Source organism: Acomys minous (assembly GCF_964271855.1).
Source record: "Acomys minous genome assembly, chromosome: 16".
Lineage (NCBI taxonomy): Eukaryota > Metazoa > Chordata > Mammalia > Rodentia > Muridae > Acomys > Acomys minous.
The window spans coordinates 14416679-14438638 of record NC_140498.1 but is presented as its reverse complement, the minus strand read 5'-3'; the positions used below and the strand labels follow the sequence as shown (position 1 = coordinate 14438638).

Genomic DNA, 21960 nt, shown 5'->3' with positions numbered 1-21960 from the left:
TCTAGGTTCCTCTCACCTGGCCCAATGTCTTCTCCAACCCTCTCTATGGAGAAATGAGATGTTTGTCTAATGAGAGAATGTTGCAAATTAAACTCATACCAAATGCCTCCTTGAAATTCTAAGTAACTATTTCCAGTATTTTTAACTCAAAATTTATAAATTTTCTGGGTCCTAAATATTTTACAGCTCAGTTAGCCAAAGTGACAGTTGTGTATTAAGATGCCATCTACATCTGATATTCTTGACATCGAGAAAATAAACCTGACACTTCATATAGCCAAAAACAATGTTGCATGTGTAATAATGATTCCGTGTTAAATAAATGTGATCTATATAGGGACAGAGATGCAGGTCATGTGACATTTTTAGGAACTGTCTTTTTCCTTATTTTAATACCTCAGTATGTGGCTAGCACTTGTCCATTTCCAAAGCCTTGAGACTGGAGATGTAGATCCGTGTCTTAGGCACAAGCATGAGATCAGATAGCATCACCACATAAAAAACTGTGGCAACACAGGTGCTAACTCCAGTGGCTAGGAGGTAGAGATAGGAAGATCTCTGGAGCCTTCTAGGCAGCCAGTCTAACCGGGTGGTGAGTTCCAGATTTAAGGAGAGTCTGTCTCCGAAGATAAGGTGGAGAGCAACTAGGAAGGCACAGGTGTTGACCTCCGGGCTCAACGAGATAGGGACAGAGGAATGTGGACACTCTCTCCCATAAAACACACATACACACAAAGGGAAAAGAAAAACCAAAAGCCAGATTACAATACCCTTAACATCCCCTTGGGAAAAAGAACTTCCTTTTTAAACAATTAAAAAATTAAAAGCTGGTAAAATTGTGACATGAAAGAGCAGAGGGCATGTCTGCATCCTGGACCATGCACTGGTAAGAGCCCTAGTAAGTCACCATGCCCAGCTCAGGAACTTTTTCTTAATGGGGGTACAAGGGATACGATCTCAGACCCATTCTTACAAAGCAAGCACTTGACCAACTGAGCTAACTCCTTATCCCCGGTTTGTATGCTTTTCAAATGTAAGGAGATGGAAGTATTGGGTCTCATGCTGTATTCATTATTTTTCTGTTACTGTGATAAAACACCATGACCAAGGCAATTTATAGAAAGAAAGGTTTATCTGGGCTTACAGTTCCAAAGGGATGAGTCCATCAAAGTGGAGGGGGGTGGGCAAGCAGACATATGCGGTGGCGAGAGCAGAAAGCTGAGAGTTCACATCCCCCTTGGTACACACAATGCACAGAGAGCTGGAAGTATCAGAAGGCTTTAAAAGCTCTCAGAGGCCATACCCAGGGATGCACTTCCACCGACAACGCTACACCTCCTAAACCTTCCCAAATAGTACCACCAACTGGAGACCAGGTGTTCAAATTCCACAGGCTTTGAGCGATAATTCTCATTCCAACCACACTACACACGCTATGTGCTCTATCAGGCAACTGGTCTGAGGGTTAGGTCTCGTAATAGGGAAGAAAGGTTTTTGTTGGTGCTATTGTGTGTTTGTTTGCTTGTTTGCTTTTAAAGGTTTTTTGTTTTTAGTGGTGATCGTGGTGGTGGTGGTGGTGGTGGTGGGTTTGGGGAGTTTTGTGGGTTTTTTGTTTTTTTTGTTTTTTGGGTTTTTTTTAGTTTTTATGGTAGTAAGTAAAGTCAAATCCTGCTGACATTCAGCCCTTTGCTTTGGGGCATTATACATGCACCCCTGTTGAGCTATAGACAAGTTCCACAATGTCTTTCAAAGATAAACAGGGACCTGGTTGCTTATCTTTTCCCCTATTTAGAAAGAGTATAATTGCCCAGATGTAATTAAATGATTCTGAAATACTCTGTTCATTCTGTATTTACAAGATATTTGTACCTTGGAACCTACTGGTACTAATTAGAGGCTCTTATTTTGCAATCACTCATAATTTGTTTTCTTCCTAAGCTGATCTGGCTCATGAATGTGTGATCAAGCTCCACTCAGCTCTTCGCTGATGTGTGTGCCGACCCCCATTTCAAGCATCACCACTGCCTTAACCCTGGCTTTGTTCCTGTCCCCTGGCAGAGGTCTAAAATCGCTGTGTTTGAGAAGATGTGGACGTACATGAAGTCTGCAGAGCCATCTGTGTTTGTCCGGACTACAGAGGAGGGCATGATCAGAGTGAGAAAGTCTAAAGGCAAATATGCCTACCTCCTGGAGTCCACGATGAACGAGTACATTGAGCAGCGCAAGCCCTGCGACACCATGAAAGTGGGAGGTAACTTGGATTCCAAAGGCTATGGCATTGCGACACCCAAGGGGTCCGCCCTGAGGTAAGTACCCAGATCTGTTTCCTCCGTGCTCCCTCTGCCTTCCCCATCTCAGGAACGAAGCTGCTGCGTTTACCACAGGCCCCCATGCATAATGCGAGCCTCCAAGAAGAGAGATCTTCTGAAATGCCTGTGGGCCTGGAAGATTCCAGCCACCTGTGACCTTCAGTCCTGAGGTTGGAAACTGACCTGGGGGCCTCAGCTTGCTTTTCGATGTTACTGCCCCCATTTGCCCTTCCCCGTGCCTTGCTTTCCACCTCATTCCTTAAGTGTTAGATGTTGGTAGCCCCTGTGCTTCTGTGTCTTGTGACCTGCGACATTCCGTCCTTTATTAGAGACCCTGAATCCAACTCAGGCATGAACAGGGCTCTCCAGCCATTTGGACTCCAACAGGAAATGGTTCGTAATGTGTCTCTCAAAAAGCAGAAACACATTGTCCAAATGAAAAGCCTAGTTGTCTGAGCTTTACGAAATGCTCAAGTCAAAGTACCTCCTAATGAATAGGTCCAAGTTAACACAGTCTGTGTGTCTGCCTTGGCACAGGCTTCTTGGACAAAAGTGGATTGATCAGCAAAGAGGCAAAGTCAATATTGTGTTCACAAAAAGAAGCTTTGCTCTTCGTTCTAAGTAGCTAAGGGCGAGCCCTGCATATTTGCGATCAGATTGGCTAAAGCAGAGCTAATTCTAGAATTTGCTACTATCCTGCAGAAGGGAAGACATTTTTATCACCCAAGCCCTACATTCGCTCAGCTACACAGAAAGAATTGACATCCCAGTCCTTCGGAGGTCAAGACAATTGTGAGTCAAAACTGAGATAAAAGTTGAACATGGTGGTGCACACTTTTAATCCCAGTATTCAAAGGACAGAAGTAGGAGGATCCCTGTGAGTTCAAGGCCAGCCTGGTCTACATATTGAGTCCCAGGCCAGCCAGAGCTAAAATAAATAAATAAATAAATAAATAAATAAATAAATAAATAAATAAGAAGCAAGGGGTGAAAGACAAAAGAACATTAAGGGTGAATGACATGGAACCACAGGCTTCAGTCATCAGGAGAAATTACTAACTGCAGAAAGGGTCAATGTGTTTGAGGAAAGAATGCCCTCTCAGGAAGAGCAAGGTGGGCTAGTAAAGCCTGTAGAAGGCTAGAGAGAGCCTGTGTGACATGATGGCCACAGCCACTCTGCCTCGGTTCACTCATTAATGGAAATGATACCGAGTCCCGTCATTATCTCAGGCACTGGCACAGCAGCTGGCACCACTGTTCTGAACAAGGCACCTTCCCATGTAACTGCACGATTTCGAGAAGAGGCCGACATTCAACAGCTTATAATTGCTTAATGCTTTAATAAAAATCATGAAAGTTTAGGACAGTCTACAAAAAGGGCCCTCGAGGACATCTATTTCCAGTAACAAGATGGAACAAAATTGTCACTGTAAGATGTCTGGGTATGGTGGATAGGATGTAACATCCAGCCTTTTAAATGCAAGTTAGGAACTCTCAAGGGCCAAAATGGTAAAAAAAAAAAAAAAAAAAAAAAAAAAAAAAAAAAAAAAATCAAAACCAAAGTGAGAAGCAGACGCTAATGATTCTGGGACTACCCTAAGCAGGACAGAGTTGCAAATTACACAACATCCCACGCACTCCAGAGTCAGCAACACAAGCAAGACATCAACCAGAGACATTCTAAAAGCAAGGGACACTCATTAAAGATCAGGCACACTTGATAGCGTTTGAATTACAGTTTACAGAAATGGCATTGCCATCCTATAAAATCCGAGTACTTAGTAAATAGCAGGCTAGGTAAAATTGAAAGGGGAATTAGTGTACTGGTACGGGGAGGGGCAATCAGAGAAAATTCTTCAGGGTCGCTCAGAAAAGTGGGAAGCAGAACAAAGAGGGACCATCAGAGAAGAAAGAACTGATCTGCAATGATTTCCAAGTGCAGACATTAAGAACAGGCTAGGTTTTTTGAAGGATTCTTCCAGAATGTATGGTACATATCAATTCAGACTCAAACATCCAATCTCTGTGAAGACAGATTAACAAGCCACAGCTGAATCCATCAAAAGGACAGGACACCAGTGGGGGGAAGAGGGGGGGGATAAGTAGAAGACCTTGAACACAGCTAGGAATGAAGGTCCAGCTGGGTCAGGGCATGGGCAGAGCCTCGATGGGGAGATGCCTTCAAGGCCACTTTCTTCAAAATGAGGTTTCACATTCAGAGAAGGGAGAAGATGGGGAAGTAGTCTAGGAGCTGGAGAGGTGGCTCAGCAGTCGAGGGCACTTCCTGCTCTTGTCATAGACCAAGAGGTCAAGTCCCAGAACTGTACAAGGTGCTTACAACCAGCAGTAACTGGAGATCCAGAGGATCTGATGGCCTCAGTGTGCATCTGTACTCACATGCACACACACACACACACACACACACACACACACACACACACACAGAAAGAGAGAGACAGAGACACAGAGACACAAAGAGAGAGAGAGAGAGAGACAGAGAGAGACAGACAGAGAGAGAGAGAGAGACAAAGACAGAAAGAGACACAGACACACAGACACACACAATGAGAGAGACAGAGAGAGAGACAGAGAGACAGAGACACGCAGACACAGACACACAGAGAGACCAAGAGACAGAGAGAGAAAAACAGAGACACACACTGAGATTTCAAAGTTTTAACAAGCAGTATAGGTGAAGAGCAACCTGCTGGAAGACACTAACTCAAGAAATCATGACACACACACAAAAAGGAGATGCAGGAGGAGACGGGCTAAGCCTAGAACATGAGGCCGGAGGGGGTTTTCTAAAAGATTTGTAAAATATTCTTTATTCAAATGTCAATAAAAACACTTTGAAGAATTTTACCTAATTCCCCTAAAGTTCAAACAATAAAGACGTCATAGGGATTTAAACAGAAACGCCTACGAAGAGAACACTTGGAGCCAGGTACCCAGCAATCAGGCCCCACTGTCCTGAAGAACTCACAAGGCTCTTTGTGCATGTTTAGGCCAATTTGCAATGAGATCCAGACAGTAGTCTTTGTTGAGGGAACGACTTCTATTTCGGGGACTCACAGATCATCGTCCTAGAAAGATGCTGCGTACAGAACCAGATGTCATGGGTTCAAGAAAACCCATGTCTAAAGTCTTTGTGGTCAAGGCCATCAGCTGACAACAAGGCACAAAGAGGCAATGTGGTCTGTCCATCAGCAGAGCCATGAAACGGCCCCTCCTCTGACACAGGCCCTGGAATAAGAAGACAGCCTGAAAAGCATCAGGCGGTTTCAGTGACATGGACCTAAAATTTGAGTATTCTGCGCCGCAATGCCTTCCTCCTATAACAACAGCCACTGGCTGTGGCATGCACACTTGCTCATTCCATCCCTAGGCGCTATCATTAGCCCCATGTTACCAAGGTCCAGACGGAAGAAAACAGACAGCAGGTGCGCACAAGGTTTGAGGCCGGCAATCTGACTCAGAGCTCAGAGCTACGACATATTCAAAAGCAGCTCCAGGGTGGGTGACTGGACAGCTCTGTCAAAGGCAGGCAGGTGCAAGACTGACAACCATCAAATCAGGAAAAAATAATAATAAAGCTTTTGAAGTCCAGAGAAGCCACTGGGCACCCTGACAGCAGAAGATGGTGACAGCCCCTGGCTTAAAGGTATCAGATCCCCTTGCTCTGAATAGCTTCGGTGCATTTCCCATACTCAAAGACTCTCCCTGCGGTCAGCACCGGCGATCTGAGCCTGCAGTAAAGAGAAACCTCCTTCTTTGGTTTATATCTCTATAAAAGATGAGGTTGTTACAGTTTGAGAATGAGAGGAAGAGAAAAGGAGAGAGAAATCCAAAGGGTTCTCGCAGGCCAGAAGGCATCAGATCACACATGGGCATAAATTCACATTGGTGCACATTCCCCCCACGGAAATAAAAATAGAAAATAGAAAATTCAGTCATCTATGGTTACAGAACCCCAATGACCCATCTGAACATCAGGAATTCCCATAGCAGGGGAGCCCCTCCCCAGCCCTCTCTCAGCCTCCTTTCTCTCTGTGGTACTTGATGGTAGCCATAGATGGCGTGACTCCTGACCGAAGGACACAAGAGTAAAGCTGCCAGAGGAGGGCCCGGCATTCCTTCTCAGGAAACCCCCTTGCTGTGTGTGGGGTTCGCTTCTCATCTCTGTGAGAAGGGATCAATGTGGAAGGCTGGCTCACCAAAGTATGTTCTTGAACACAAGCCTGAGGAACGGTGTTCAGCTCCCACAAAGCCACGGCAAAGCCAAGCTAGGCTAGTGGCCATCTGTAATCCCAACACTCAGGCAGAGGTGGGGGAATCTCCTGGACAAATTGACTATCTAGACAAGCTAAAACTGACTCAGGCCCAGCCAGAGTCCTCAGTAAATAAAGTGGGAGTGATTGAGAAAGACACGTGACATCAACTTGCAGCCTACGCACACGCATGCACATGCAACCTGCCTATGGTCTGTCTCTCCACCAAACTCACATACACATGTGCACACATACCACACACATATGCAAAAAAGGAAAGGATCATTGTTTAGCAGCTAAGAGTGTACGCATACACACTCCAGCCAGTTTCCACTATATCTCCGCCTCACACCTGAGATGGTTCAAATACTAATGAGTCACTTAGCGCCAAAGACGCACATTTGCCTGCTCTGGATACTTTACATCCAGTGCCTTAATCCCAAGAAACCATTCTGTAATGGAAACCAGGAGGAAGCAACTGTCCTCTGAACCATCACACCTTTTTTTGGAAACTGTTAAGTTACTCGCAAGACTGGAGAGTGTTTAAAGTTTAAGCCACAGAAATGTGATTCTGTATACTCAGGACATGGTTACCAGTTTTTCGTGGTTCCATCAAAGCCAGGGCAACAACAGCCCATCTAGGCCCGGTGCCTCCTTCCCAGCAATCCTCCATTTGTTTTATATAACACTACACCTCCCCATATTAGTGAGCTTTCCTTCTAGCCTGCCATTGCTCCAAGATGGATTGTGAATTTCTCCCTCCTACAGTCAGAAAGTGCATGTCTAGGGGATGTGGATGTAGCTCAGTCAATAAAGTGCTTGTCACACAAACTTAGGGACCCAAGTTTGATTCTCAAAACCCACATAAACACGACATAGCATGTGCCTAAAATCCAAGGCTTGAAAAGCTGAGACAGGAGGAAGTTCTGCCTGAAGTTTACTGCCAGGCAATCTGTCTAGCCAAGTCAGCAAGCTCCAGGTTTAGTGACAGACACTTTCTGAAGAAACAAGGTAGAAAAGGCACCCAACATTGACCTCTGACCTCCACATGTGTATGCTCATGTGCAAATACCCACAACAGCATGTACATATAACAGAGAGAGAGAGAGAGAGAGAGAGAGAGAGAGAGAAACAGACAGACAGACAGAGACAGAGACGGAGACACAGAGAGACAGAGACCAAGATATCAGAGGGAAAGAGGAAAGAAGGAAGGAACAAAGGAAGGAAGGAAGGAAAGGAAAGGAAAGGAAAGGAAAGGAAAGGAAAGGAAAGGAAAGGAAAGGAAAGACCTGAGACCCAAATGTTGCTTAGACCCCTGTCAGTTATGCTGCTCAGGAGCCAGATTACGGTCCCTTCAGTGTGTTAAGAGACTCTTGGTGACAGAACAGCATTTGCCTCCCTGTCCTGGAAACAAATGCTCTGGTGAAAGGAGGCAGCTTGACACTTGGCTTTCCATCTGGACAGGTGGCATTCCTTTGAAACTGATGCTGTTTGTTGGCTGTCTCTGCATGCTTGGGCTTGGGTAAGGGACTGAGTTATGTTTCCAAAACCCTTGGGTTGTGGATAAAGATGGACAGGCCAATGCCAGTCACTAGGGGAAAAGCAATTAGTAAATCCACTAATTATAATCTATAGGCCTTCTGGTGCCAACTAAATGTAGGTACCCAGGCTATACTGCAGTCTCTTCACTGGATACAGAATTCCTTTTATTTAAGATGATGTGTTCAAATCTCCTAGGTCAAGGTACATGGCCTGTACTTACAAACCCAAGCAAGAAATCTATACTAGATTGGCCTCTGTTGAATTCTTAGCTAATGGCTCTCCCTCATGAGCCATCTGCCAGGAGTTTAATGGGTTTGCTAAGAGTTATATACCCTAAACAGGTCATTGGCCAAAGTCTGGTCTTTAACTAACTGTGGTTATGTGAGTGATTCTGTGATGTCTGTGATTATGACATCTCCATCTTCTGTCACATCTTGTCCATGCCAGACGTTTGGGCCAAGGGGACAGGAGCACAGTGCAGCTTTTCCCCTGCACCGTCATGAATGACAAGCATTCAGAAAGGTCTGGGATCTACTTCCTGGGCTATTCCATTTCCCAGCTCCTCTTCTGATACAAATGGCACACACAACATTGTACATAGGCATGCAGGAGTCATGGTGAGAAATTGAAACCCCACCCCTAAGTGATGCAGTGTCCAGAAGAAATCATGAGCAGAAATACATTCCTACTGTTTTCCTGGTGACAGGAGGACCCTTGATTCTAAACATTACCTGGAGGTGGTTTGTGATGTGAACAGGTGAGAGAAGAGGGTCACAGGCAGAGACATCACTTGCAAAAATGTCCTGGTCATCTTAGAAGGAGGCAATGAACTTAGTCACAATTTATGATGGGACAGGAAAGAAGTGGCTGGCTCCATGCTCACTATAGTGTTTGCTTTAAAGTTGATAGTGTGAGAAGATTTATAGTGATTTGGTGCTGTTGACCACCAACGACTAAAAAAGTACCAAGTGATGCTGCCAAGAATGGCTTCCCAAACAGAATCACCTCGGTTTTGTTCTGAAATGCCTGGTGGTGAAAGGCATAGCTTTGAGGGATACCAGCTTCCTAGCTCACCAGCCAGGGTGACAGAGGAGGCCAGGCATCTCCTCAAGTTGACTATACCATGCCTATCTGCTTTTTTTTTTTCATATAAGAAAATTTCAGGATTGCTCAATAACATTTCCATCTCACTAGAGTTCCCATGAGATATGATTCTCTCGTTTCACGACACTTCCAAGAACTGTCTAGATTGGCACCATCTGTGTAACGAAAGAAGGAAAGTGTGAGGTGCAACACACATGGGGACTGTGGGGCAGTTCTGGGGCCTTCTTTCAACATTGCTTCCTTACCTGGTGCTGATCTGAGAGGTGCAGAAGGCCGTGGGGAGCTCTCTTCTCCCAGACACTCGCACAGTCCCTGAAAACAATTGGGAAGCCAGTAAACAAGTGATCTCTGTGGCCTCCAATCTATCACTCTGCAGACTCAGCCCAGATTACAATGTCTATCGAGATTCCCAGGAGAGCTGATTTTAAAAATAACTGACTTCCTAGACTTTAAGTTCTCAGGTTTCCTCCAACAATCTAGTTCTGCAGGCCCAGAGCGTGGGGGTCAAGGAACAGAGAGACTGAATGGCTCCCCAGGGATTCTGCTCTGCAAATGAGGTGTAGAAAAGTTTAGGGAGAAGGCCAGGCCAGTGGTAGAGACCAAGCAGGAGGAAGGGTGGCACATAACAGCACGGCTGTTGGGGGACCTACACAGAGGGCCACAGTAGTCACCAGCTTTGGAGGCACATAAATCAATTCAGGTTTTAGGTCTGTGACTTTGCCAGTGTCTGGCCTTGCCAGACCACCACAGCATTATAAGCCTCTGCTTTCTTATCTTAAAAAGTGGAATTGGGCCAGAGAGCTGGCTCAATGGTGAAAGAGCCTTGCCCCACAATCCTGATGATCTGAGTTCAATTCCTAGAACACACACACACACACACACACACACACACACACACACACACACACACACATACACACACCAGAACCTATGTAAAGGTGGAAGGAGCGACCTAGCTCCACAAAGTTTTCCTTCATTGACACCTGCACATGTGCATGTGCATGTGTGTGTGTGTACATACACACACACACACACACACACACACACACACATCATAATTTTTTTTAAAACACGGAATAATCATCTATGAAGTTTCTTCAACAAACTGATAAAACACACACATACACACACACACACACACACACACACACACACACACACACAAAGGACCCATCACAGAAGACACTCCTTAATGTTTTCTACCCTCTTCTTCTCATTAGACCTAATGGAAAGTCACTTTAAGTCTACATAATTTGTTTGTTCCTTCTCTGTAAAACCCACTGTGTCAGAAATCCACATGCGCCTAGCCCACCTCCCTCTCCACCGCACAGACTGGCTGCATGTGAAATAAAATGTCTCTCTCCAAGAACAATCTGTGGTCCTCCCCCACAGGGAACATGCTGAAAAAAATAAAACGCTAATATTTCATTTCTCCCTCCCTCCCACATTCCCAAGTATCTGCCTCTCTTCCTGTAGTTTGGTACTGGTGCAGAACCCTGCTGCTGAGGATAAATACAGTATGTCCCAGGGAAATGGCAGTCTTTTTCAATTGGTCTTTGCCTCCTGATGGGTAGCCAGGGATACGTGTTGTCATGGTAACCTCATGAACTCAGTGACCCAGGTCAGGTTTGATCAGAGACAAAGCGCTCTGGGCTGAGAGGTTGTCTAGTCTACATCTTCCATCCTCCAAAGAGCTGAGAGGAGGAAAAAAGGGAAAGGAAGGTGATGAATAAGGAGAGAGGAGGAAAGGGGAGGGAACAGGAGGAGAGACAAAGGAAAGGAAGAGGCCAGAAAGAAAGAAAATATATGTAAAGTGTGTGTGTGTTAGTATATTTGTATTTGTAAGCATATGTGAATGTGTGTGTTTATGTGTGTTGTGTGAGTGTGTATGTGTGTGTGCACATACAACTGCAAGCACATTTGAATAAAGGTGGAGGTTTTCCAAAGAAGAGATGCTTTCTCAGGTCAGTATATCTGGGGCATACGGCAAAGAGCACAGAGAAAGCATCTTAGGATACCAGAGCAGTCTCTGGCCCAAATGTCCAGGCCTAGAATGTGGAGAGGGCTGTTTATTGAGGATTAGCTCATCACTCATCAAGTACTTGTAAGAAGTACTGTGTATGTCATCTTACTCACACAGTGGCTTGTAAATGTAATATTGTCTTTGCCTTCATCAAACAGTTTGGGAAACTGAGGCACAGTGAGGTGACAGAATTGACCCAAGAATCCCTAAGGTGGACTCCCAACTCAAACAGCCTCATTTCTAGCATGCCTTCTCTGGTATTAGACAATAATGTCTCTTCAGAGATAGACATGTGAAGAAAAGCAACAAGACAGTGAGGATTGCAGCCACGTATTGTGGCACACTATTATAATCCCAGCCCTCAAGTAGTGGAGGCAGAAGGATTAGCCATTCACAATCAGCCTTACCTACACAATCAGTTCAGGGCTATAAGATATCCTGTCTCAAAAAAAATCAACTAATAAAAAGATCAGGATCATTTAATACATATATTTCAACAGATGTATATATACACACACAATGTAATGCACATGCACACGCACATGCACACACACATTTAGAATAATGCAATGAATGTGGAAATAAAAAAGCAGATTCCTGCTTCTACCCTGAATTCTTTTTTTTTCTAAACTAAGAATTTTTTAATTAATTTATTCATATTACATCTCAGTTGTTAGCCCATCCCTTGTATCCTCCCATTCCTCCCTTCTTCCCACTTCCCCCCTACTCCCCTCCCCTATGTCTGTGTCTGAGGGGGACCTCCTCCCCCTGTATATGCTCATAGGGTATCAAGTCTCTCCTTGGTGACCTATTATTCTTTTTCTGAGTGCCACCAGGCATCTCCATCCAAGGGACATGTTCAAATATGGGGCACCAGAGTTTGTGTGAAAGTTAGATCTCCTTCTCCACTCAACAGTGGAGAATGTCCTGTCCATCAGCTAGTCTGGGTAGGGGTTCGAGGTTTACTGCCTATTTTTTCCTTGGCTACCCTGAATTCTATAGGGACCTCTTGGCTCCATTCTGCATGGTTTGTCTGTGGAGCACATGTAGCATCCCTGGGATGGGGGCCATCCCATAGGCTCATGTCTTGCCATATACCTACCTCCAAATGGGCAGAAGTATATATATATCCATCATATAGTGATGTCTTCCTGCTAACCTATAATGACTTAAACTAACCTCCTCCCCAAAATGTATGCCTCCTAAAATTCCATATGCTTTTGATTTGTTTGTTTTTTCCCACTCCATAAAGCAGATCACTTTACACTAATGGTACCACACGGACCTCAAAGCTCCTGTGTGTGTAGCGCCCTGGGTGCATTCAAACACCGTCTTCCCCTGGCCTTGTGATTGATCTATCCCCACTTCCCTGTTACAGTCTGAGTCTAACATTCAGGGAGATGATAATTTACCTAGGTTCTCAAAGGGCTCTGTGCAACTGAGCTTAGGTATGAACTCTGATTGTAAAAGCTTCCTTGTTTTCCACACCTCCTCCACTGCGCTAACGGAGGTGCTCACCTGCTACACATCACTGCCTTTGTTGTTCTAAAGGCACCATCTCAAAAGCATTCCGGAAAAAAAAAACACCGTGAACAACAGACAATAGAGGCTCAGCCTCAACACCACCACCTTGGAAGCCATAGGAAGAAACAGCCCCACCTCCTGGTTAAGCATCTCACAGGACTCTTGTTAGAACTCCACTGTTACCATACCTGGTGAGCTGCTCCTAAGCGGCAAAGGCAGCACATGAGAGTGAGAAGAGGGAGGTGAGAGTGTGAGGCAGAAAGACCGAGATGAACAACCTGAGAAATGAGCAGCCCTGTACCTAGGGTGTGGTTTGCCTGCCAGAGCCGGGCTTTCTCCTGCTGGTATACAAATTACATGTTGCTTTCTTCTAGCATCCATCAAAAATAGCAAGCGTCTCAGCAACTTATCTTAAACTCCCTGTGTCTTCTGATTGTTCTGAGATGGCAGACCAAGACAGGGAAGATTCTGATGTACATCCTGGCCCTGCCACTTGAGGCTTGTGGACTTTGAAATTAAGTGTGCTTTGGGGTACATCAGCCCTGTGTTCAAACTCTTGCACACTATAGCTCTGCGATCTTGGCAAAGTGGCAGCAAGTAACAGGACTGCAGTTAGGATTGATGGTGGTCTCTGGATCTGCTACATAAAGACAAGAGTCTTTGGGCAGGTTACCTCACCTCAGCAAGCCTCAGTTTCCCTACATATGAAGGAGGTGGCTAGAGTTTATTCTGTGCCTAAGCAGTTAAGTGAGTAGTTGGTTTTCTGTTCCAGTGATGACAAAACAAACACTCTGGCCAAAAACCACTTAGGTGAGGAAAGGGTTTATCTGGTTTACACTTCCAGGTCACAGTCTTTCACTAAGGAAGTTGGGATAGGAACTCAAGCAACTAGTGGCATCCCATCCACAGTCAAGAACAGAGAGAGACAAATTTGTTCTCACTTTCAGTACGCAGCCAGCTCTCTCACACCCTTACACAGTCCAGGGACCATCCCATGAAACAGAGCTGCCCACACTCAAGGTGGGTCAGTTAAAAATCGAAACACTCCATCCGCAGCAGATATGCACACTGGCCAACCTAACCCAGACAACTCCTCAGCTGAAATTCACTTCGCGGGTGATGCCATAATTTGGCAAGTTGGCGTTTTAAACTAGCCAGTGCAGCCTAATAAACACAAGGCGCTTAGCACAGTGCAGTAAGCACAAAGTGGCAGCCACCATTACTTGATAGCTCTGACACTTCTTACCCTAGCCTTCCAAATGAGAACTTGCTTTGAACTTCACCAGGTAGTCTGAGGGCTAAAATGAACAGTGCGCACTTGGTGCAAAAGTTCTTGAATCGAATCCCTTTTTTGATCTGTACCAGATAAGATTGCCTTCTCTCAGATGGGCCACACTCAGCTTTTTCACTTTGCAATGAGATGGAACTGTCAGGTTCAGACTGGGTACATCAAATGCTACTCACCTCAGAGCCAGACAGCATCTACCCATCCACCCGAAGGCAGAAAGCTCTCCCACTTGAGCAAAGTCAGGTCCCTGAGGAGGCAGAAAGATGGGGCGTAACCACAAGTTGAGCTCTTGGAGAAAGAGTGAGGCCAAATACTCTAGTAAACTTTTATGAATGGCCCCATCCTAAGATCACAGATCATGAGTACACATAGTGAGCCTCCTTCTCCAGGGGAACTGGGAATGGCTCCCTTAGGTAAAACCATTGGAGCTATGTGACTGGCCACGGAATGTAATTGCAGAATCACCAAACGGCTTATATCAGAATTATATACCCCTCACTCAGAGGAGCTATGCAAGAGTTTGCTGCATGTGTTGTTCACCTTTTTTTAAAGACAATTTATTGATGTTGTCGGGTACATCTAAAAACCAAAGGCAGGGCCTGAAGAGATGGCGCGGTGGTTAAGAGCGCTGCCTGCTCTTCCAGAGATCTTGAATTCAATTCCCAGCAACCATACGGTGGCTCACAGCCATCTATACTGTGATTTGATGCCCTCTTCTGGCCTGCAGGTGTGCATGCAGCTAGAGCACTCATACATTAGATAGATAGATAGATAGATAGATAGATAGATAGATAGATAGATAGATAGATAGACAGACAGATAGATAATAAAATATTTTTTTAAAGGCTGCCCTCCATGTTCTTGCCACCACTACTGGACCACATCAGGTCTCCAGAGGTGATGGGGCTCCCATCTCCATAATTCTGCTCCAAGGAGGACTACCACCTGGCATCCTGACAGGGAAGGAAGCTTTGACCCTGCCTGTCCCCCTTAAAGTGTCCTGGGGTTCCCCAGTCTAACTCCACTAATTCTTTACTTCCATTGCCTTGGCCATTGATTAGCTGTCCCTACTCCTCCAAGCCTTGGCCATTGATTAGCTGTCCCCACTCCTCCAACCCTCCTAAGCAGAGGGTCAGGAGCCTCTCAGTCCCCAACTTTGAGTCAATTTCCCTGTGGTGATGCTCGTTGCCAATGGCAGTATGGACTGGTATAAAGCTGGAGGGAACTTGGAGAACACTTGAGTGATTTACAGCAATGCTGCCTGAGATCCAGACCTGCCAACTCCTGGTTCTGTTTTTGATCCAGCCCCGGCTTCTCTTAACCGTGGTGTGCTGGCTAATTTTTATGTCTGTTTGACAGACACCAGGGTCATCTGGGGAGAGGAAACTCCAGTTGAGGGGAAAACAACTCAATTAGATTGAACTGTAGGCAAGTTGGTGGGGCATTTCCTTCACTGATGACTGATGTAAGTGGGACCAGCCCATGGAGGGCACTGACATCCCTGGGAAGGGGGTTCTGACTTGTAAAAGAAAGCAAACTGAGGACACCATGAGGAGCAAGCCAGGAAGCAGAACTCCTCTATGACCTCTGCTTCTGTTCCTGCCTCCAAGTTAATGTCTTAAGTTCCTGCCCTGACTTTCCTCAGTGATGGGCTGTGACCTGACAGTTGTAAGATGAAATGGACCCTTTTCTCCCCAAGTTGCTTTTGGCCAGAGTGTGTTATCACAGTAACAGAAACCCTAACTAAAATACGTGTCATCAGAAAAGCTTTAGTTCCTGCTGAGACTCTGCTCCCCACTCCAAACTGATGACACTGGCTTGACCTTGACAAAGAGGCAGAAAAATTCTTGCGGACAACAGGACAGGTGGAGATCGGCATAACTGGAAAAGGCTGCAAGAGCACTCACTTGTCCAAAATACTCCCCAATGAGTTAAAAAAAAAAAAAAACTTTTCTTCTTAGAGGTTGAATTTGTATTTGCCTGTTTGTTGTGGGTTTGTGTTGTTTTTGTTGGGGGTGGGGCTTTACTCAGGCTCTTGGTATTTAGACCAGATTGTAATTTACTACGTTGCCTAGGTTGGCTTCCAACTCACAGTCTTCCTCCTCCACCACCAGAATGCTAGGATAACAGGTGTGCCCCTCCCATGTGTTTTTATTTTATCAAGAAAATAAATAAATAAATAAGAGCAGTCTCTGGGCTGAGAGTGACACAGAATGCTAGAGCACTTATCTAGGCATGCATGGAGCAAAACAATTCTCATAAAACTCTTACCTCTGTTTACTTTTACTAAAAAAGTAATTTTTTCCCAAGGCATCCAATGCCTCTGCAGCTACCTGCACTCACTCACGTGCAAGTGCGTTCTCTCTCTCTCTCTCTCTCTCTCTCTCTCTCTCTCTCTCTCTCTCTCTCTCTCTCTCTCTCCCTCTTTCTCCAATGCCTCTGGCATCTACAGCCACCTGTACTCATGTGCAAATATGTGCATACAAACACATACATACACACACTTAGATTATTTTTTAACTTTAAAAAGATAACTTTCTTGCCCAGCAGGATTTCCCTTGTAGAAAGACTTATACAGTTTTTACCTCATAACTTAGCACCAGGAAAACTGATGATTTTTATAGTGAAAAACATAGTTGGTTTTGCTAACTAGTTGTAGCCCAGGTTTAACATCCCCTCCCGCAAATAATTTCTGAATGAAAATAATGATGCCGTTGTCATTAGCCATCAAAGTCAGTTCTCTGGAGCCTGCCTCGGTGAAAGGCACACAAACACACCCATGAGGACCGATCACCACAGTGAGCTTTCGTGAGTTGGCCCTGGGCGGGGCTGGTTCAAACCAAAACCCAGGTGTGCTCAGTGAAAGTGTTGTCTCAGTTCACTCTTGTCTGTGCAACACAGCATCTCCAAACACCAGGTGGAGGACCTGCCACTGCCTACCCAAGGTAGACTTCTCAGCACCCTGTAATGACCTGGGATAAACAGAGAGATGACTCTACATCCTCCGGGATCCACACTCCCACACAAGGGAGGTGTGTCAGATGGTGACTGTTCTTTTAAACATTGTATTCAGAAAAACTAACATTTAATTCATGCTTAGTTTGATGCTTCTCACAGTTCTGCATTGATTATTGTTTTTCTCATCCACAAAATCTACATGTCTAGGAGCCTCCAGCAGCCTGGAGGACGGATTACTGCCCAGAGCCTCAGAGTTACAATGCCCATGCACCTTAAGACAAAACTTCACAAATCCATCCATTTTCAAAAAAAAAAAAAAAGTTTTTCTTTACAGCTGAGAAAAATTCTATTATGTACATCTGCCACATTTTCACTATAAAGTCATCCACTGGTGGACATCTAGGCTGGTCCCATATCCTTACTATTGTGAATAGAGCAGCAGTCAACATAGATGAGCCAGCGTCTCAGGGGTGTGGTCCAGAGTCCTTCAGACGTACGCTCAGGAGAGGTGTAGCTGAGCCGTATGAAAGTTCTATTTTTAGGTTTTTTGAGAAACCTCCACACAGATTTTCACAGTACCTGTACCAGTTCGCCTTCCTATTGTCACCACCCTTTATTGTCGTTTGTTTTCTTGATCTCGGACACTCTGACTTGAATCTCTAAGTGGTTTGAATTTTCATTCCTCTGAGGACTGAGGGTGCTGATTTTAAAAAAAAAAAAATATATTCACCACGTACATTTCTTCTTTTGAACTCTGTTTATTTCTTCAGCCCATTTATTTGTTGGCAGAGGTTGAAGGATTATTTTTTTTTTAATTATTTTAAGTTCTAGGCCTCAACCCTCTGTCCGACATATAGCTGGTGAAGATTTTCCTCCCACTCTGTAGACTGTCCATCCACACTGTTTACAGTTTCTCTTTCTGCACAGAAACTTTCTGATTTTGTGTCATCTTATTTGTTGATTCTCAGGACTATTCCTGTGCTGTTGGTGTCTAAGCCAGAAAGCCTTTACCTAAGTCTACAACTTGGGATATATTGTCCATATTTTCCTCTGGAAGTTTCAAAACTCCAGGCTTTACATTAAAGTCTTTGATCTGTTTTGAATTGATTTTCGTGCAGGGTGAGGGACAAAGGTCTCAGTTCATCCTCCCATGTGTGGACATCTGGTTTTGCCAGCAGCATTTGTTAAATGGGCTGTCTTTTTACAGTATAGGCTTTGGATCCTTTGTCAAAACTTAAGTAGCCATGTCTGTATGGCTTTATCCTCCCTTCTATTACATTGGTCTGCACACCTGTTCTTCCGCAAGCCCCATGCTGTCTTTCTCACTACATCTCTGTAGAATAATTTGAGGTCAGGTAATGTGACACCTTCAACAGTGTTCTTTCTATTAAGGATCGCTTTGGCTCTATACGGTCTTTGTGTTTTCATGTTAATCTTAGGGTTATTTTTCTAGTTCTATGAAAAAAATGTCACTGAAGTTTTGATGGGAGTATGCTAAGTCTACAGATGACTTTTGATAATATAGCCAGTTTGCACTACTTGCTCTACCAGTCCAAGGCCATGAAAGCTCTTGCATCATGTGGTATCTTCTTTCATTTCTTTTCTCAGCATCTTAAGACTTGAGATGCTGTAGCAGTCTTTGGCACCCTTGGTGAGGTTGATTCCCAGGTACTTTAGTTGTGAGGGGTTTATTGTAAGTGGGATATTTTTCCTAATTTCTTTCTCAGAAAGTTCGTTCTTTGCTATATGCGAAGGCTACTGATTTTCCTGTGTTGCTTTTGTACCCTGCAACCTTCCTGAGAGTGTTTATTAAATCTATGAATTTTGTGATAGGGCCTCAAGTGTAGAATCGTGCCATCTGTGAATGGGGGTAACTTTACTTCTTCCTTTCCTATTTCTATGGCTTTTTCATCTCTCTCTTTCTTATTACTTTGGCTAAGACTTTAAGCACTATAGTGGCTAAGCATGGAAGTAGTGGCCCTTGTCTCATTCCATAGTTTAGAGGTAATGCTTCCAGTTTGTTTTCCCCATTTAGTATAGTGATGGCTGTGGATTTGTCAAATATAAGCTTTATTGGTTTGAGGAATGCTCTGTCTGTTCCTAAGTTCTCCAAGACGCTTTTTTAATCATGGCTTGGGAGTTGCAATCTTGCTAACCTTTACGATGAAAAGCCAAATCTTCATTTGATCTATTCCGTTTATTGTTCTTTGGGCCCCCACCTCATCACTGCCTAACTGTCTAACCGTCGTCTCTTGCTGTCTTCCGGGTTTGTCTTGTTTTTCAGAGCCGTGAGCTGCATTGTTGGTTTGGGTTTTTTCATTTGAATCTCTATGATTTCTTCCTGTGAGCACTGCTAACTATAAAGCTTCCTCTTAGGACTGCCTCGGCTGAGCCTCAGAGGATCTGCTAGGTTGTGTGCCACTTTCATTTGTTTCCCAGGAATTTCTTAATTTCCTTCATGACTCCTTCAGTGAGTTGTTGTTTGTTCAAATATGCTGCTCGGTTTCTACATATTTTGTATAGTTTCTGAATACTCTCTTGCTGTTTGATTCTACAGTGATGGAACAGGATATTACAAAGTATCTTGATGTGTGTGTGTGTGTGTGAGAGAGAGAGAGAGAGAGAGAGAGAGAGAGAGAGAGAGAGAGAGAGAGAATTGAGGCTTGCCTGTGACCTATGGTGTAATCAACTTTCGAGGTGCTTCCATGTCTCCAAGGTAAAATGTCCTGTAGCATATTAAGTCATTATTAAACTATTAGTGACAGTTGGTCTGTGATATAATGTACCTTTGCTGAGGTCTCACCCACTGCTTTCTCTGCTGGTACTGTGGATCTGCTACAGCCTGTTCTAAATAAAAGCTTTGGGGGAGATTAACGGGGGTTCATCAGGCACTAGAAAGGTTACACAGCACCGTGTCTTGGGAAGGCAGTGGAGCCCAGTAACTATACGCATGGGCTGGAGCCATCCAGAGCTGAGTCGGAACCTTGGACAAGGGACGGATTGGTTGCAGAGTTCAAGCAGTAAAGCCTGGCAACCAAGTAGGAATGTGACTACAAAGTCAAGTAGGTCAACTGCTTTGTCAGATGCCCAGACATAAAACTTACGTCATTGGGGTGATCTGTGTCTCCCTGCACGTTCTCTCTGAGGTGTTCCGTTTCTTTTCTGTTCCATTATAGTTAGCAAAGTTTGCCAAATAGCCATCTTAAGTACATGTAGGTGATAGTGAATTTAATTTTTCCGTTCGTTTGTTAATTCATCCATCTGAAAAGAAAAAGAAAAAGAAAATTCTCAAGAATGAGAATTTTCATGTTCTCAAGAATGAAAATTCTCAGACCTATACACAGCACGGAGACCACGGTCTTTAATGTTGTGAAGAACGGCCTAAGGCTGCAGAAAGGGTCTGCTCTGCTCAGGAAACCAATGGTGACTTTGAACGTGCTGGGCCAGCAGAGCAATCAGGCTAGGACAGTGTGACAGCAGGAGGGACCATCATGTCAAGGCTGGGGAATCTTCCAGCAAGGTCAATCTTGTCGACTTTTATGGTCATGACTCCACCAACACAGGAAGTAACTCCGCCCACAATGTCCACGGTAGCTTCTGGGATCCCAACATTTCTTCTCTTTCAGCCACACCCTACACCTGTCTCTGCTTTGTCTGGTTCCCTCCTTCTCACATGTGAGTCTTTCAACCTACATCCCTTTAAGTTACAGAAAAGGAGACAAGAGAAGGAAAGATCTCGAACCATCTGTTTGCATAGAGTATATAGCACTTCCCTCAGGAAAACCCAGGGGCAGGCACTGATGCCTTTGCTTAGTTCATCAAACACAGACCACTCTTATTTTACTTATTCTTTTTTTTTTTCTGATTTTTTTGTTCTTTTTGAGAGGAAGGACTAGGGAGGGACTGGGCCTGTACAGGTATCTAAAAGACTACAGACTGCTTTCCCAGATCAGTTCACGGGAATTGTTTGCCCAGCTTGAAAATGGCCACATTTAAACTTCCCGTGTGGAGTAAGTGAAATCAGACATGCGAAGCCCTTTGCAGGCAGCAAACCAGCCTCTTTCCTTTGCCTTTGGGGATCCATATGCTACAGTCTACTTAGCTGCCCAGCGACTGACAACCGTAAATCAAAGGTAATGGTTGCAATAAGCAGAGCTCCTGCGAGTCGAAAGTGTTTCCCAGGGAGGGACCAGGAGACTTCTGATCGCACTTGAGCCACCAAACAGCCAAAAGTTTCCATCTTCCAAAAGCAAACAAGTAGCTCCAACAACGAAAATTAAAGTGTCCACAGTCACCATAGGGGTGTGATGGGAGTCCTAACTTTATCTACCTAAAAGGAGGGAGGGCAGGAGGCCACAGGGACAGAGCTGGATTTCACAGCCTGCTTTCCCATCAAGGTTCCTTGCTGCCTGCTGAGACATTTCCAAATCCCTTCTTATCCTTCTCACTATAGTTTAACGGTGGTCCGTGAATCCCTTTGGGTACATTAAAGAAAAACTAGGAGTAAACTTAAGAGAACACATCTTCAGAGAAATCTGTAGAAGAAAGAAAAGAGATGATAAAGGAAGAAGATAAAGAGTTTGGCTGCTGTGAGGTGAAGTGGCAACTAACCAGGGAGGCAAGCCTACCAACGCATGCATCCATGGGCCCAGCACACACACACACCCTCAGTACCAGGGCCTCATTGGGCCAGATGGGAGTTGTTAGGATCCACACTCACTTGGCCCCTGCAGATGGCTCTGGATCTGTCATATGTACTTGTCGTCATCCTGTGGCCTGAACTAACTTGACTTTTGGGAACAGGTGTCTGCAGCCTCCTGAGCAGCCGCATGTCACCATGGTGGCTCCAATGGGAAGATTTGTAACATTCTCAGCCTTTCTCTTTTATCCCCTAAACAGTAGTTATAATACGTGGAGTTGGAATTTTCTGGAAGCCTCCAG

The 21960-nt window shown here is 44.7% G+C and overlaps 1 protein-coding gene across 3 annotated transcripts in view; it reads left to right on the top strand.

Annotated features, from left to right (window-relative positions):
• Positions 1 to 21960, top strand: part of GRIA1 (glutamate ionotropic receptor AMPA type subunit 1) — a 307990-nt gene that overhangs the window by 265484 nt on the left and 20546 nt on the right. For all 3 annotated transcript variants that reach the window (XM_084763795.1, XM_084763794.1, XM_084763796.1), the window contains exon 13: positions 2059 to 2306. In XM_084763795.1, coding sequence (XP_084619921.1) covers positions 2059 to 2306 — 248 coding nt within the window. The remainder of the gene's footprint in view (positions 1 to 2058; positions 2307 to 21960) is intronic.